At 43.8% G+C, this 14,817-nt stretch overlaps 1 protein-coding gene across 1 annotated transcript; it reads right to left on the bottom strand.

Moving 5' to 3' along the window:
* Nucleotides 1-6,153: 6,153 nt before the first annotated feature.
* Nucleotides 6,154-14,412, bottom strand: ccdc3b (coiled-coil domain containing 3b). Its single transcript, XM_076050168.1, has 4 exons — nt 13,697-14,412; nt 10,718-10,892; nt 6,902-7,460; nt 6,154-6,845 (listed from the first exon to the last, which is right to left on the bottom strand). The coding sequence occupies exons 1-3, from the start codon at nt 14,053-14,055 to the stop codon at nt 7,167-7,169; spliced, it is 828 nt and encodes a 275-aa protein (XP_075906283.1). The 5' UTR covers nt 14,056-14,412; the 3' UTR covers nt 6,154-6,845; nt 6,902-7,166.
* Nucleotides 14,413-14,817: the final 405 nt, after the last annotated feature.

Here is a 14,817-nt window from a genome sequence, read left to right on the forward strand (position 1 = left end):
TAATTAATTCGATTTTCTCAACTGCATGTAAACTGGGACAAGGAGAGAAGTCGAGAAGTTAGACGAGGAAACCCAATTATGAGCTTAGTCCGATTAAGCTCTGCATGTAAATGTAGTCAGTGGCACCATGAGTTTCATGACTTAAATACATTAGTTACATTTTCAGGGAGCTGTTAGCACTGTTGCTAGGTGCTGTCACCTCACAGCAAGATGGCCTTTCTGAGTTTGCTTCTTCTCCCTGTGTCAGCGTGGGTTATCTCCAGCACCACTCCAGCTGCCACAATCCAGAGACATGCACACAAGACTACACTAATGTGCCACTTCTAAATTGTCCATAGGTGTGAGTGCAAATGGTTGCTTGACACCTGGTCCAGGGTCCAGAGTGTGACCTCCTTCGACGCTTCGACAGCTTGGACTCCAGCACTCTGGCGCCCCCAAGCGCAGGAAGTGGTGGTGGACGATGGGTGGATGTTGAATTTTGCCTTAACCAGTGAAGCTGCGAATGCATTCAGTATGCTTCAGACGGATTCACTGCATTGTTAAATGAGTTTCAGTTGTGTTGTATTGCAGATTTATGCATATTTAAAAAGCATTTTTTTTCACATATTGTTGCCTTGGAACATTGAATAGCAACTGAAACATCAAGTCCAATCTTGGCTTGTTTGTGTTACCTCTCTGCCAGAAAACAAAAAACCTAATAAACAATGATGTTAATACTTCACTCAGTGATAAAAGATCTCCAACTGTTGCCCTCTTGAAAGGTATAGTTTTGCGGGCAAAGAGGTTTCTCGTGAATGTTAATTTACTAGTCTGCCACACGAGGAATCTCGTCCTCTCAGTGGAATGCTGGGTAATTGAGGCTTGCGGTTTGGATGCTGGATCATTGGCGCTGGAGGACACCCGAGAGTAGAAGCAAGCATCGAGGACAAGAGCCGGAGAGCGGTGGTCAACCTCATTCAGAGGAGCGGGTAACAATTATGCGGTGAAAGCAGGAACAAGAGACTGATTCAGAATAATGGGGGTGAAATTGCCTGGATGAGGAAGGAAAGAAGAGCAGTGACCGATGCAGGCCATGTTGTTGCAATGTTGCAAAAGGGGGCAAAATTAATTAGACTATTTTAGAGATTGTTTGACAGCCAGCGTTCATATTTGCTTTAATTTTACAGAAAAGTGAAAATTGAAAGTGAAATTGAATTCTTTACGTAGCATTGGCAGCACCATTGCGATTTACATCCCTGCAAATAATCAGTCGTTCATGTCTCCACAATGCAGAGAGAAGAACAACCCAAACAGTTTCTGCACATATTTCACGTCCCTTATTATAGGTTGAGAAAGTGTCATTAGTCAGGAAACCAAAACCAGTTATCTGCAGAGCCTTTACTGCTGCCGACGACTCAAGCGGTCACAGCAGTCAGCAGCCACTTTTAGGTTCCTTAGAAGAAATTGTTTCAAAATATTTGGTCTGCGCTGAACTTTTCCTCTACTGAGCCTTTTGGGAATTCAATATGGAAAATATTTTTGGTAAATCTGACGGTGGCTCGTTCCAGGATTTGAACTGTAACATAAATAAGTAACATGAGCCTGTAGCATCTCACTGTGGTCCTGAGGTGCAGAGTCTGCATTCCATTTATGGGAAAATTAATTAGTGATTTACTCACCTTGATGTCACAGTATGAAGAAAACTTTGAACAACTTTTAACCTTCAAGTGCAGGTTCGAGCGCAAGCTCAACAAAACACTTGTCAACTCAATGAAAGAGGCAGGACAGTTGTGTTCACAGACGCTGGACAAAACGCCCAAACAACCACCACTAAATTCAAAGTAGAAACTTTCTGTTTGGAGGAGACGTTTTGTTCTCCCTTAGACTTTTTTGGTTATTCCTTTTCCTTTATTTCTTTTAAACATCCCCTTCAAAAATGCAAAAATGCAAAAATGCAAAAAAAAAAAAAAAAAAAAAAAAGCAAAAGTCTGGCTGGCTCTCGTGACTATTAAGACATAGTGTTTTGTTTAAAAAAAATAAAAAAAAATAAAATAAAAAGACCTCAAATGACCAGGAGCTGAAGGTCAAAATCTTTGGCAAAGTTGGGAAACTCTGTGTGGCCCGGAAATCTCAAACAGCTCAAGGTCTCGCCGTGTCCACTCTGCAATGTAGCGTTAAAAAGCTGGGTTTGTTTGAAAAAAAAACAAAAAAAAAAACAAGGTCGGAGTTCCTTCCTTTCAACTATAATTTTAGATGTCAGCACTCAGGCAGAAGGTCAAAGCCTCAGCAAACCCCCGTAATTGTTCTTCAGCCCCAACAGTTTAGGGTTTAGGAGGACATGTTCTTCACGTCCTTCACTGACGGTTCCGAAAGTTCTGCAACGGTCTCTGTACGCATCACTCAGCCCAGACGCTGAAGGTCAATGTTTTGCCTGTCTGAAGTTGTGAGGAGACGTTCTCACTTTGTTGGCTATAAACATGATCCAGTCCCCATCGTGTCGTATCAGAAAACACACACTCACTCACACGCCTCGCCGTGGAGTTCATTCTCCCGTCTGTTTTCTGTGATTTGTTTTGGATTCGGCGACACAAAGTTTAATCGTCTCAGCCAAGTGTTTTTTTTGGACGAAAAGGGGGAGAAACACAGACCCAAATGATTAATGGAGGAAGGTTTTCGGGGCCCATTTCCCCCCTGAGTGCCGCGGCCTGATGTTGTTGTGAGAGTGTAAATAGGTCGGTTGAGTCAGAGGGAGAAAGAGTTCCGATTCCCCCGAGGTGCTGCAGCACAGCGGGGGGACGAGAGCCTGAAGCAAAACGCTGAGATCATCATCCCTTGCACAAGCCTTTTTTTGTGCAACCCCAAAAACCGACCCAGGAGAAGCGTGCGAGGATGTCCAGGAAGCGGATTGAAACAAACTCCCTGGGGAGTCAACACAACCTGGAGCCGGAGCGCCGCAGTTTACGGAAAAGCTGCAGAACCTCAGAGTCCGGCATGGCTTACGCACGGCGGATGATAAACAGGACGGCCGGGCCAGACGGAGAGTGTTTGAGAGGAGCCAGTGATTTTTCCAACTTTTTTTTAGGGAATTTAAACCTACAATTAAGCGTCGCGCATCGCCAGAAAACGTTTGCGTCCCCATCGCACGCAAGAGCATCTCGCAGGCGAGTGCTCCGAGGAGCGGCGTTCACGCCAACCCACCACATTAACAACACATTCAGCGAGTCAGAGAAGATGACAGGGAAGCGTGCGGTAAACCCTGTATTATAGACTGAAAAAAAAACAAAAGTTCAACCTGAGTGTTACTGGAGCGTGAATGGAGGCAACTTACTATAAAATTGAAACTGAGATATGAAGTCATGGAAAGATTAACTGTGGTGGTGGGGGGGAGTTTTCAGGCACTTGATGCATTTGTGATTACGTTGCATTAAGAATCACTCTTAAGTCTCCTTCTGTATTTTTTCTTTTCTTTTCAGTACACTCACCCACATTCACCCACATGCTCCCCTCTGCACGTGCACTGTGTAACAACCTTGACACAGGCTTAAAGGCGTTGAAAGCAGAAATGAAGAAACGAAGGAGGGTGAAAAAGGAAAAGACGACAACACCCTCCACACAATTCCTCAAAAACCTGGGAAGCTCCTGGCGATTAACAAGCTGGTTAACGTGACTACACATGAGGTAATGGGCAACAGCTGGGGGCAATCAGGGCGGGGAAGACTAATTAAACAGGTGTGCACCCAGAGGGGAGCTCAGGGTCAGGCACGGGGAGGAGAGTACAAAATAAGAGTAAAGTGATGATATCACAGCGTATATTGTTCCCCAGCCGATAGAGTTTTGACAAAATGAGTGAAATAGAAAGAAGGAAGAAGTCATGAGAGCGTGAGTGGGATTTCTGGGCGACAAATTGTCAAAGGAGACATTCAGCAGGTTTCAGCGTGGTATGCGGAGGTCATCCAAGGTCAAATACACTGAGAATGAAATGTCAACACATGTCCTCCTCACTCTCATTCAACCTTTTCTTCACCTAACAATCAAACTCTGCTGATGCTTATTCTCTTTTTTTTTATTACGTTCTCATTGTCTGAGAGTGTTACTAAAAGAGCTGGGGGTTTTTTTTTTTTTTTTTTTTTTAACTTTACTGCTAAATTCCTTTTTCCCCGTTCTAAACAGTCTAAAGAGTCAGCCAGACCAAAACCGCAGAACCACACAGAATGGATTTTGTGCTGGAGAGCAGGAACTGCTGTCGCTGGTCGCTGTTGGGTAACCCGGCTCCAATGTGGCCGGCCGTTTGTGTATAATGTTTAGAAACATTTTGATTTCAAAACACGACAGCAACAACTGCGATACGCGGCTCATGACTTTCTGATTCCCACACGCAGGCAGCCACTCACGCAGCCGTTGTTTAATCAGGAGCCGCAGAACTGCAACATACTTTATTGCTGTGGCTGAGTGTTAAACAGCAGCGGTGAAACACTCGGCGCTGTAAAGGGAAACTGCCATCGTTGAAATTTATGAGCAACTCATGTGAAATGTCTGCAGATGAGAACATGAACATCAGGCAGACAGCCTGCATTGTCCCATTACCACAATCACAAGATCATTCAATGTTCATTCTCTATTGCATTATCATAGTGCGGTGGCTTCTCACAGATTGAATCAGAATACAAAAAAGGGAAGAAAATAAAAAAAAACCACAGCGTTCAGTGTCTCCAGGTTTACTTTTCCACTTTTCTAGAATTTGTTTACTTCACCAAAAAGCCAGAATTGTCCATTCTCCCACAAAACGTCCTCCTAAAACAAAGAAGAAAAAAAAAAAGTCCTCCAGCTGCTTGTCAGCGGTCGAAACTTAAGGTTACTCATCTCTCCTTTAAAAGAAAGAACAGATTCCAACAAGCAGGAGGGGGGAAGAGATTAAATTTAGCAACTTCTCAGATGGATGTTTTTGAGGCAAAGCGTTGACTGACAAACCATTAAAAGAATATATGTGTCTGCGTGAGAACTGTCAGCGAAGGGGAAGAAAAACGGAGGGAGAGGGGAAGGTTATGCGATTGCTTTGGGATTATTGAGAGCGGGACGGCCAGACAAAAGGAACATTACAAAAAAATATTGGGGGCAAAGTAAATAATCCATCTCCATAGAGAGCCCAGTCCTCTGGATGGACTACCGCTGTGCTGTCGTACTGCCTTACATCTGTTTTCCAACTTGGCTGTGTTGAAAATGCAGTCCGTGTGTGTGTGTGTGTGTGTGTGCGTGTCATCTTCGGACCGTTGGATTTTGACAGCTGGCAGCAGGCTAGGATGTCTGAGGAGAGGGTTGACCACGCAGGAGGCCGATGGGCTGCGGCCTGCATCACTTTCGCTCTCTGCTGCAGAGGTCATAAGGTCAAAGGCAGAAAAGGCTCGTTAACGTCCCATTTCAGCTTCTCTGCGATAAGAGAATCCTGACAAAGGATTCGTAACAAGAAGCACATTTGAAATGAGCCCATTTCTCGCTGGCTTTTATTCCCTCCTCTCACCATGTAAAACTCTGCCACAAAGCCATCCTTCTAAAACACCCCCCACCCCCAACCCTCATCCCTCTCCCCATCCCCTCGGTGTCATACGACAGAGCCATATGGAAGAAATTTGCTTCCCTTCTGGTGGACATCGTGTTGAAAATATCATCTGGCAGAGGAAGCAGAGAAAGTATTTGCGTCTGAAACACACGTCCCTCTTTCACAGCGCAACTGGACGGCGATTAGACGGAGAAGTCGCTTTTGACTTTGAACTCACGGGTTGATTTGAACCTTGGATTTAACTAAATGTGACAAGAATAAATCGGTTTTGACACGAATGAGGGACACTGGCCCTGCGGTTTCACAACGCTCCTCTGACTTCCTCTTTTCTTTTTCCCAGTGACCCATTTTAAATGAAACGTTTTATGTTCTGCAGCTGGCAGCTGGCTCCGTTGACATAATAACAAACACACATTATCATGTGTCATTTCCATTTGAAAAAGCAAAGATGCCAAGACCCTTCTCACTTTATGGGGCTCTGGAACTATACGGTAAATATATTAGCCACGACCTGGTTTAATGATAAATGAGAATTTCTCTTTTGAAGTGTTTCTTTACACAATTGCATAACGTACAAGTACAGAGACTAATCCGATATAGCTGATCCCTTTAAGCGAGTGTTCATGTCGTTTTGCTTGAAGCTTTTTCTTTTATTTTAAATGTTTTCCAGCAGAAAATGAGAACATATTCTGAATGTGTGCCAAAGAAACAGCATCACTGTCACAGCTGACTATAGTGTACCGAAGCAAATCAGATGATGACAGATTACAGAAAATGTATAAGGAAAGCAAATACAAAAAAAGTGTAGCAAAACTAGGATTTCAGAGCAAGTTATCATGCCAGGCTCATTGGTTAGACCTAATAGGTGCTCAGCACCCTGTTTCAATACAAACATTTCATACATTTTGTAAAACACTTTTTACTGGGAGATAATTTACCAAAAAAAAAAGAAACTAGGCTAGGCTAAAACTCAAGCTAACAGGCAGACAAATAATGCTGATGTGTGTAATGAGCTGCTTTTCTGACAAGCGATATAAGAAACAGTCCCATGTTCTAATTTCCAGGAAAGAATTACAATGCGCACGGGCATTGCTGCATGATTATTACAAATCAAAACTGGATCACGTTGAAGGATAAAGTTTGACTTGAGCGCGCCAGAGCTAATAGTCACACATTACATAATGTGTCCAGCACACACAAAAAGAATATCAAAATATCTTTAGCGTTTTATCACCGTCCACAAATTGTTCAACTGTGCATCTGCCTGCAATGACCATCCAAAAAGTAGAAAACATATTTTTCTGTCACTTAACTGACAAATGGTAACCTCAAACACACACACACACACACACACACACACACACACACACACACACACACACACACACACACACAGTCACAAGGGCAAAAATCAAATTATGGTTATTTTCATGCTATTATAAAAAGATTTAAAAAGTTTGGTTTGACCAACATTAAAATCTTATTTGTTGAACCCAAATGTCTTTCTGTGGATATGGACAAACTGAATAAATGGCTGGCTTCTCTTTCGGCTTGCTCAGCTTTGTCCCGAACTGTGGAAACTTAGTAAGAGTTGAACCTGGTATGCACTGGGTCTCACAAAAGAGGAGAAAGTCTATTTTTGTAGCCTCTTGGAGAGGACCTTCTTCTGCGGCGGGGTCTTCTGGTCCTGACTGGTCTCTTGATCAGGATGGGCCTGGGACGTCTTTGGCTCGTAAAGCTGTTTGAGGCTGAGGGTTTGTTGCTCTTTGGTGGCGACACGTTGGCTCTGGCGCAGCTGACGCTTCATGTTCTTCACCTTCTCCCTCAGGTGGCTGTTGGCCTTCTCCAGGGAGCGCACCTGCTGGGAGAGAGTACTGACCCTCTCCTCCTCCTCGAACAGAGCCTTCTGCACTGTGGAGCACAAGAGCTGGAAGAGACAAAAGGAAATGAAGGGTTTACCCACACCTCATCTTTGTTGTTTGCAATCAGTCTATTTAATTTCCATTGTACAAATTTAAAAACATGGGAATGTCAAATCACGCCACTGGGTTTAATGTCTTGCAATGACTTCTGAATACAATCCTGGTTTCCGGTCTGTCAGAATGGTTTCTTAAGATATTAATGATCATGAATTTGTTTTTTTGCGTGGGTGAAGTTTGTGTGCATGAAGATACAAGACTTCTGTACCCACAACACAAAAAGTGTGGTGGTATGTTTCAAGTGGTAACAGCAGGTGCAAAAATCGCTGACTAACATCCACCTCCTCAAATCTTAGCACCCACGCAGGCTACATGGTATTTCAAGATTTCAGAGGAAAATTATGAAAATGTGCTTCCTACATTATTTTCCAATGCATCCATTGACTTTTGTCGCTCGCATGCACTGCTTTCCTTTAACTCCAGGATGAATCTGAAGCTGAGGGAAAATGTTACAGAAGCGGCTCCATCTGTTTCTTGGAGATGCCATTGCAAGACGAGACCCAAAAACCAACCTGCAACAGAGGATCCAAACGCCCGGGGACCTTTCATAAGGGGGGTAAATTAGCTCCAGCTGCCACCGACTGCAGACCCGTCTGCCCGGGTGTGGATTTCCTTCGCAAATCCTAATGCTTCCACACAGACTAGCATGAAACACTGATGTATACTCCCTGCCGTCAGATAACAACTACTGTGGGTTTAGAGGAAATGTTAAAAATGTGCTGCTGGCCGGTGTTGCTGGTTTGTGCATTACCCAGTGTAATATTAGCTGCAGCTTTTTCCCGTGTGCCCTTCAGTTCCAAGAGAGGGATTCGAAGTGGGTATGTAACTTTATAAAGGAAAGGATTACGTTCAGCAAAAGGAGCTCGGCGATCACGTTGTGTGAAGCAGAGTGAGGTAAAATGACACGTTGAGGTTCTATGCCCTTTTGTTTACTTAAGAACATGTGACAGCTCTCAGTTGGTTTTGACACATTAATCATCCGTCCATCAAGTCACCCATTTTCTCCCAAGACCAGAAGCCTGCCAAGGAGGACAGACCAGACATCCTGTTCTCAAGAAACACTTTTCAGCTCCTCCCAGAGGATCCAAAGCTGTTTCAAAGCCAGAGTAGATAAATATAATCTCTTCTGCATGTACTGGGTTTACTTAGGGAACTCCCAATGATTGGACATTCCAAGTACCGGTAACCCTCCAACACCATTTGTCCCGGACACTTCCTGTGATGGGATGGCCCCATGGCAGGAAGACCTTCTTTGATCACGAGAGGTTTTTCGCCAGTTACTCTAATTTGTACCTTCTAAAACAAACTGTTGGACCGCTATAGAGTTTCTTCAGTGTGTGACCACAGCTTTTGATAAGTGAAAGGTTTTGTGTTGTGTAAGCAGCGAGGAACCAAGACGTAGCAGCAAGGCTTTGGCCGTAGTTTGTCAAAGATTAGAATCAGTGACTAGTGATCGATATAATCATAAAAGCCAGAATCTGTATTGGGCTTTCAGTACACATACAAAATAAGGAGTAAAAAATCAGAGCATAACTTGAAAGACACTTCTTTGCATTTTATCCCACATGGCAACTCAGGTACATAAAGCATTTGAACACTTCCTCGAACTCTTCACAGCCACTATTTGTGATGGCCCAAAACACATCCCTGTGGCCCACCCTTAATATAAAGCAGTACCCAGACTGTAATATGAAGCTAATAAAGCTCCATATTTTTTGCTAAACCAAATTCACATGTAAATATTGTTTCCTATCTTGGGAGAATACTTTGAGGACAGGATTTGTGCTTTGATTCTGCCCAGGAAAACTGTGGGAAAATTCTTTTAATTTGCTAAAATAACACTGTGTTGCTTATCTGGTCCTGGCTCACAAGACGACTTCATGTGACATTTGATTTATTTTGGTTGATAATAGATTCTAATATCTGTGCTTAGCTCAGTTGTCCAAACAATGGCTGTGTGGTACCAGTAAAAGCAGTGTGTGTTTTTATTTGGCTCCAACAGGAAATTCAATCAAGATGATGTAAGAAAGCAGCGCCGATATCTCCATGTTGCTCAGTAATTACAATCAGCCGCATGGGCCAAAGGTTTAATTTGCATGGAAATACAAACCATGTTTTGATTCCTATTATCTTTCCCATGGCAGAACCTTTTTACTTTCTTTTATGAGCATTCAGATTGGAAACAGACGGGAGGGGACTGACCTAATTCAGGGGGATTATACCAAAGGATCAGGTTCATTAAAAGGGGTAGTGAGTGACTGGAAACCATTTACAGTTACCTGAGGACACATGCACATGGACTGGGAACTTACAGTCAACAGCCACCAGGTGTTAGTCGACAAAGGTGCATTGTCAAAGCTAAACTTTAACACACACGCTAAAAAGGAACCTGAGAGGAAAGGTTCCTCCAAGCTTCTCAGTTGATACAATAGGTGGCAAATGTTCCTCCTGTCTCAAGATAGCAATGTGCCATCAATGTGGCAATCCACTCCTCATTTTAAGAGCAGGCTAAATCATCATGGCATGCCTGGAAGAGAGAACTAGGACATCCCATAAAATCTTACTATTCTATGTTCATCTTTGTGTCAAGCATAAAATTGAACCAGTGGACCTCCTGTGACTTGGTTTTCCTGGTTTTACTTTGAGTTGTGATTATCTATATTTTCAAAAAAAGAGTCCAAGAGACAGACAGAGTTGTTGAAAGAAACTTATTTTCAGCAGTCTGTGAGAATCAGACTTCCTCCGCTGTAGTTATCACTTACAAGTTACCCTTTATTTTGTACACTTGGTGTTGATTTAAAAAGACTCTTGATATTATATTGAGAGTCGGACAAAGTTGCGTTAAGGATTTGAAGATGTCCTGGACTACTCTTCTTTCTTTGGAAAAACAGAAGAAAAAAAAAACCAAGAAATGTGAAAGAAATTATTTGAAAGCTGGCAAAATCCTAATTTTCCTCATAAAACACAGTTTTCTTTGTGCACTAAAGGACGACCAGCGCTCATTTTCCCACACATTAACAGCCTCGATACTGCCAGCGTCTTCCTTGTATTCAGTTGAAAACAACAGGTTGAAAAGATTGAATTACTGTTCATACACTGGACTGGGACACTTGACGGAACATTTTATTTTCCAGGGACGTTTTTCAAGTGCATAAAATACATTGTAAAATGTGAGCATGGTTTCCCCAATGCTTATGCTACATACCCTGCTGTCCTCCTGCGCCTCCCACTCTGGTGTGTACTGGTGAACCTGAGTGCCTGCTGTGCAGTTGGAGAACTGGAAAAGGCTGGCAAACATGCGGTGGACCTCTGCGGTGTCGGGGAAAATTGGGTCCTGGAAGTTCACTCCATGAGGGACAATGTTGTAGTTCTCATCCATCCTGAGGACACACAAACACAGAGTTTATAACATTTAAATTGTTTGCAGCCCTCCGTGCACTGCGTTTTATATGCAAATTCAAGTATAATACAGATCAGCCAAGCAAGGGAATTACAAGCCAAAGGGTTTTACTGAGCATGGTTCTTATCTTATTTAACAATCTGCACTGCGTGAAGGAGGAAGTCTCAGAGCAGTGTGTTTTCCACACATCTGGATTCCATCTTGCATTCCTCCAGGGACATCAAAAGTACGGTTGTCCCCACCAGAGACAGCGTGTGTGTGTGTGTGTGTGTGTGTGTGTGTGTGTGTGTGCGTGTGGCCAAAGTCAGTATTATTATTTTTTGTACGCAGAAGTCAGAGATCATGTGGATTCACAGCGACAAGGAATTTAAGATGAAGCTGGGCAGTCATCGAGCTTTTTCTGCACAATTAAGTTGAACCTAAAACAAACTCTTCAGGGCCAAAGATACGCAACAGAAAACCGTGCAAGACAAACACAGCAGCACGTTTCAACCACTTGATTTGAGTGACATTTACGCTCCATCTGATTCCAGTTTCAGTGTTTGGTTATTTGCTTTTCCACAGAAAGGTTCAAGACGAGAGTCCATATGGTTCTACACAACATGTGTACGCCGCAGCCACAGCACTCGATCTCATCATTTTTATTTAAAGGTCCCTCGAGACAGCCTTGGTTCCATTTCTCCCATGATTGATTGAAGCGTGTATTTTCGGTCTGTGACGGCGTAGCAGAGGCCCGTGGAGCAGGAAATTGACATCCACTTGGGACAACAACGCAAACTTCTCACAGTTACTGTGTCTGGGCCTTTCTTTGTTGCACCGTATCCATGGAAACGTCACATGTAAAACTCTTCACTTCTGATCCACTTTTGACTTATAACAGGAAAACATAAAGAGATAACTCATTTTTCACGCGAAGGGTACTTAACCTTTGGAGGCCACTCAGTTGATGCAGACAAGCCTGCGCTTGAAACATGATTAAGCTTTTAAATCTTTCAGACATTGATTGGGAGCCTGTTTCCCATATTCCCCCTTGCTTTAAACAACTGATTGCTGCTTCTTACAATGATTCAAATCAGATCTGCTTTCAAACGGGGCTCTGCTGAGGCTCAGGAAGTTTCCTATGGTGGTCGCCCGCCTGATTACAGAGATGACGCCCGGATGCTTTCACCATCAAAGCCGAGGGGCAGCAAACTCACGCCTAGGAGCAGCAAACTCACGCCTAGGGGTGTAAAGATCCGAAGACGGTGATCTCATCTCACTGGCCGGTTTTCGGCGTCACGAACACATCATCGCACATTTGACTCTGGTGTCTAACATAAGCGCACTATTGTTGTTGGCCTTGGCTGTAGAGCCTCCTATGGGCCCGCCAAACATTACACTTCAGGAATGTGTTCCAGTGCCCCCATCTGAATATCTAACTCTTCATCAGTCTGAGAGGAGGGGAGAGCGGCAGGAGAAAATAAGAGAAACATGGCCTGTCAGCACATGTTCTCTGCATCGAGCGGAAAACTGCTGCATTTCAGCCGGACAAAAAAGTCTGTCCCGCCAACTGCTGATAACTCTCTTGAGTGAAAAGTCTTTGTAGGCTTTACCTTCAAGCTGCAGGGAAACGTCTGGCTCTGTAATTACACCAGCTGGAATGCAGCACGTATCCTGAGAAACTGTGTTGTTTCTGTCCATAACAGACGGAGAATTAACCCACCATGCACATTTCTGAAATCAGACTTTGGCAGGTTAACACACATATGATCTCACATATTGATGAGTTGCGAGTACAAAAGGTTTGATGCCAACCCTCCTGTTTCCATAATGACTTCTGATTGGCTGTGAAAGATCTATGAGGGTCTGGCGGGGGTTTGGTTTTCGTTGTGAGAATGGCCAGACACCGTTCAATCCACAATTTCTTTTTTTAATTAAGTAAAAAAAAAAATGTTATGTGGGTTCTCTTTGGCCGATTTACAGGTACAACTTGAACCAAATATGGTAAAAACTACATCATTTGTCTGGGCTTTGCGCTCTCAATTTCACAGTTTTCAGGTATTACATGTTTCAAGTATCAACCTAATCACAAGATGCCTAAGAAGGCATTTCTGTAGGGAAACCGAACATTTATGTGGTTTTCAAACATATCAAACAGGGGCCCCTGGCTTCAGTAAAGAACATTCTCAGTTATTTGATGATAGAAAAAAAAAGGTTTTACAGGGTACCACGCTAAAAAAGATGGATAGCAGAGGAAGAGCCAACATAAAGAGAGTTCCTCAGATTTAAAACACTCTAATTTCAAGTTTGGATGGACGGGGTGAAAATACTCACTGAATATAAGGAGTGATTGATGGTGTAACTCCACCTTGTAAAATGACATTTTGCCAAGGAAAACCGAACATTTGCCAAATCTTTGGGCCAACATACCACAACGTTCCTCATATTCACAGAAATGTCTTTTGTTTTTATTTCATATCATATGATTTATAAAGAACATCAACCCATGTCTAAAATGAGGCAGGGCTGATTTTATTAGGTGCTGCTGCAGCAAAACCATGTGGAAGGTGATGTCTGAGCGAGACAGTGAATCTGAAACGGAACACAAATAGGTTTGCATGTGCAAGAACGTGCAAATGAGCTTTCAGAATGCACAAACTTTCAATCTGTGCGGCTGGAAGCTGGAAACCTGTGTGCAATCACGACTCGTTAACTGAGAGGTTTGCTTTTCTTTCTGTCTATTGCCTTTCAACGACGCATGGTTCTATTGATCAGTGATCAGATCAATCCTGATGTCCCTCTCACCTGAGAAAGAAGTAGTAGTTGTTGTTTTTGGTGACACTGTAGGAGAAGCAGGGGAAGTATCCGAGACCGGTGACGTTAAACCTTGATCCGGCGGGGACCTCCAGCATGCTGCCCCACGCCTGGTCGCACAGCAGCTCGATCTCGGCGGAGTAGAAAAGGTCGGTGTCGTGGTGCCAAGGCAGGTAGTTGTAGGCGCTGTAGGACTCCTCGTGCAGGGCCAGCACTTTGGCAAAGACTATGATCTGAGCCAGTTCGGCACGGCACGCTTCTGTCTGCGGTCTCCAGTCGTGGGGCAGCTGACACGCCAGGCTCCCACCCGGACCGATTGCTGCCAGGATAAACGCCAGGATAATCCACATGATCCGGCCGGCCGGGGAGATGATGAGACGGTCCGAGAGAGTCGCGACGCTGCTGAAGGGTCTCAGTGACGCGCTCACAGAAAACTCTGCTGGGCTCTTTACTGCGTGCACATTTCTTCAGCTTCTCCACAGATGACTTCAGTTCGCTGCTTCGATGTTCTCTTCTGCGTCCCTTGCTCTTTGCTGCACACGCACGATGCTTGCAATCACTGGTCAGACCTTTCGCACAATAAGCATCCCTTGCAGAAGAAGAAACAGGGCTGCGCACCGATACCAGATCAAGAGGTCACGAATAAAAGCGTCAACTCACTTTTGACTGCGTATAAAATCATTACAAATATTGGGTGGCATTCAGGATGACAAAAAAAAACACAAGAAAGTCTTGGCAGCAAATAAAACTATCAACTATGTATAAAGAGTCAACGGCGCCCTCTAGTGTCAGTGTCAGGAAGTATATGGTGGCCATATAATATGAAGTGTGTGTGTGTGTGTGTGTGTGTGTGTGTGTGTGTGTGTGTGTGTGTGTGTGTGTGTGTGTGTGTGTGTGTGCGCGCGCGCGCGCGCGTGTTTTTTCTACCAGCCCAGAGATAATTTAGGCAATTGCACACCAGAAGCGTCACGAATAAACGACACCAAAGACCAAAGAACAGCTATTCGTGGACGAGTTGTTTCATATCCGGACTATTCTGACCAGCCGCGAGGCGATTTTTCGTCAAAACCAGCGGAGCCGCTGAAAACTTCACGTGAAAAAATTACGGTAGA

This window comes from Nelusetta ayraudi, unplaced genomic scaffold (assembly GCF_046127955.1).
Source record: "Nelusetta ayraudi isolate G7.1 ecotype Tasmania unplaced genomic scaffold, CSIRO-AGI_Nayr_v1 ptg000124l, whole genome shotgun sequence".
Classification (NCBI taxonomy): domain Eukaryota; kingdom Metazoa; phylum Chordata; class Actinopteri; order Tetraodontiformes; family Monacanthidae; genus Nelusetta; species Nelusetta ayraudi.

Coding starts and splice junctions, on each gene's coding strand:
- ccdc3b (XM_076050168.1), bottom strand. CDS start 14,055: ATGTGGATTATCCTGGCGTTTATCCTGGCAGCAATCGGTCCGGGTGGG. Junction 10,893..13,696: donor AACTACTACTTCTTTCTCAG/GTGAGAGGGACA, acceptor GTGTGTCCTCAG/GATGGATGAGAACTACAACA. Junction 7,461..10,717: donor AGGCGCAGGAGGACAGCAGG/GTATGTAGCATA, acceptor TGTCTCTTCCAG/CTCTTGTGCTCCACAGTGCA.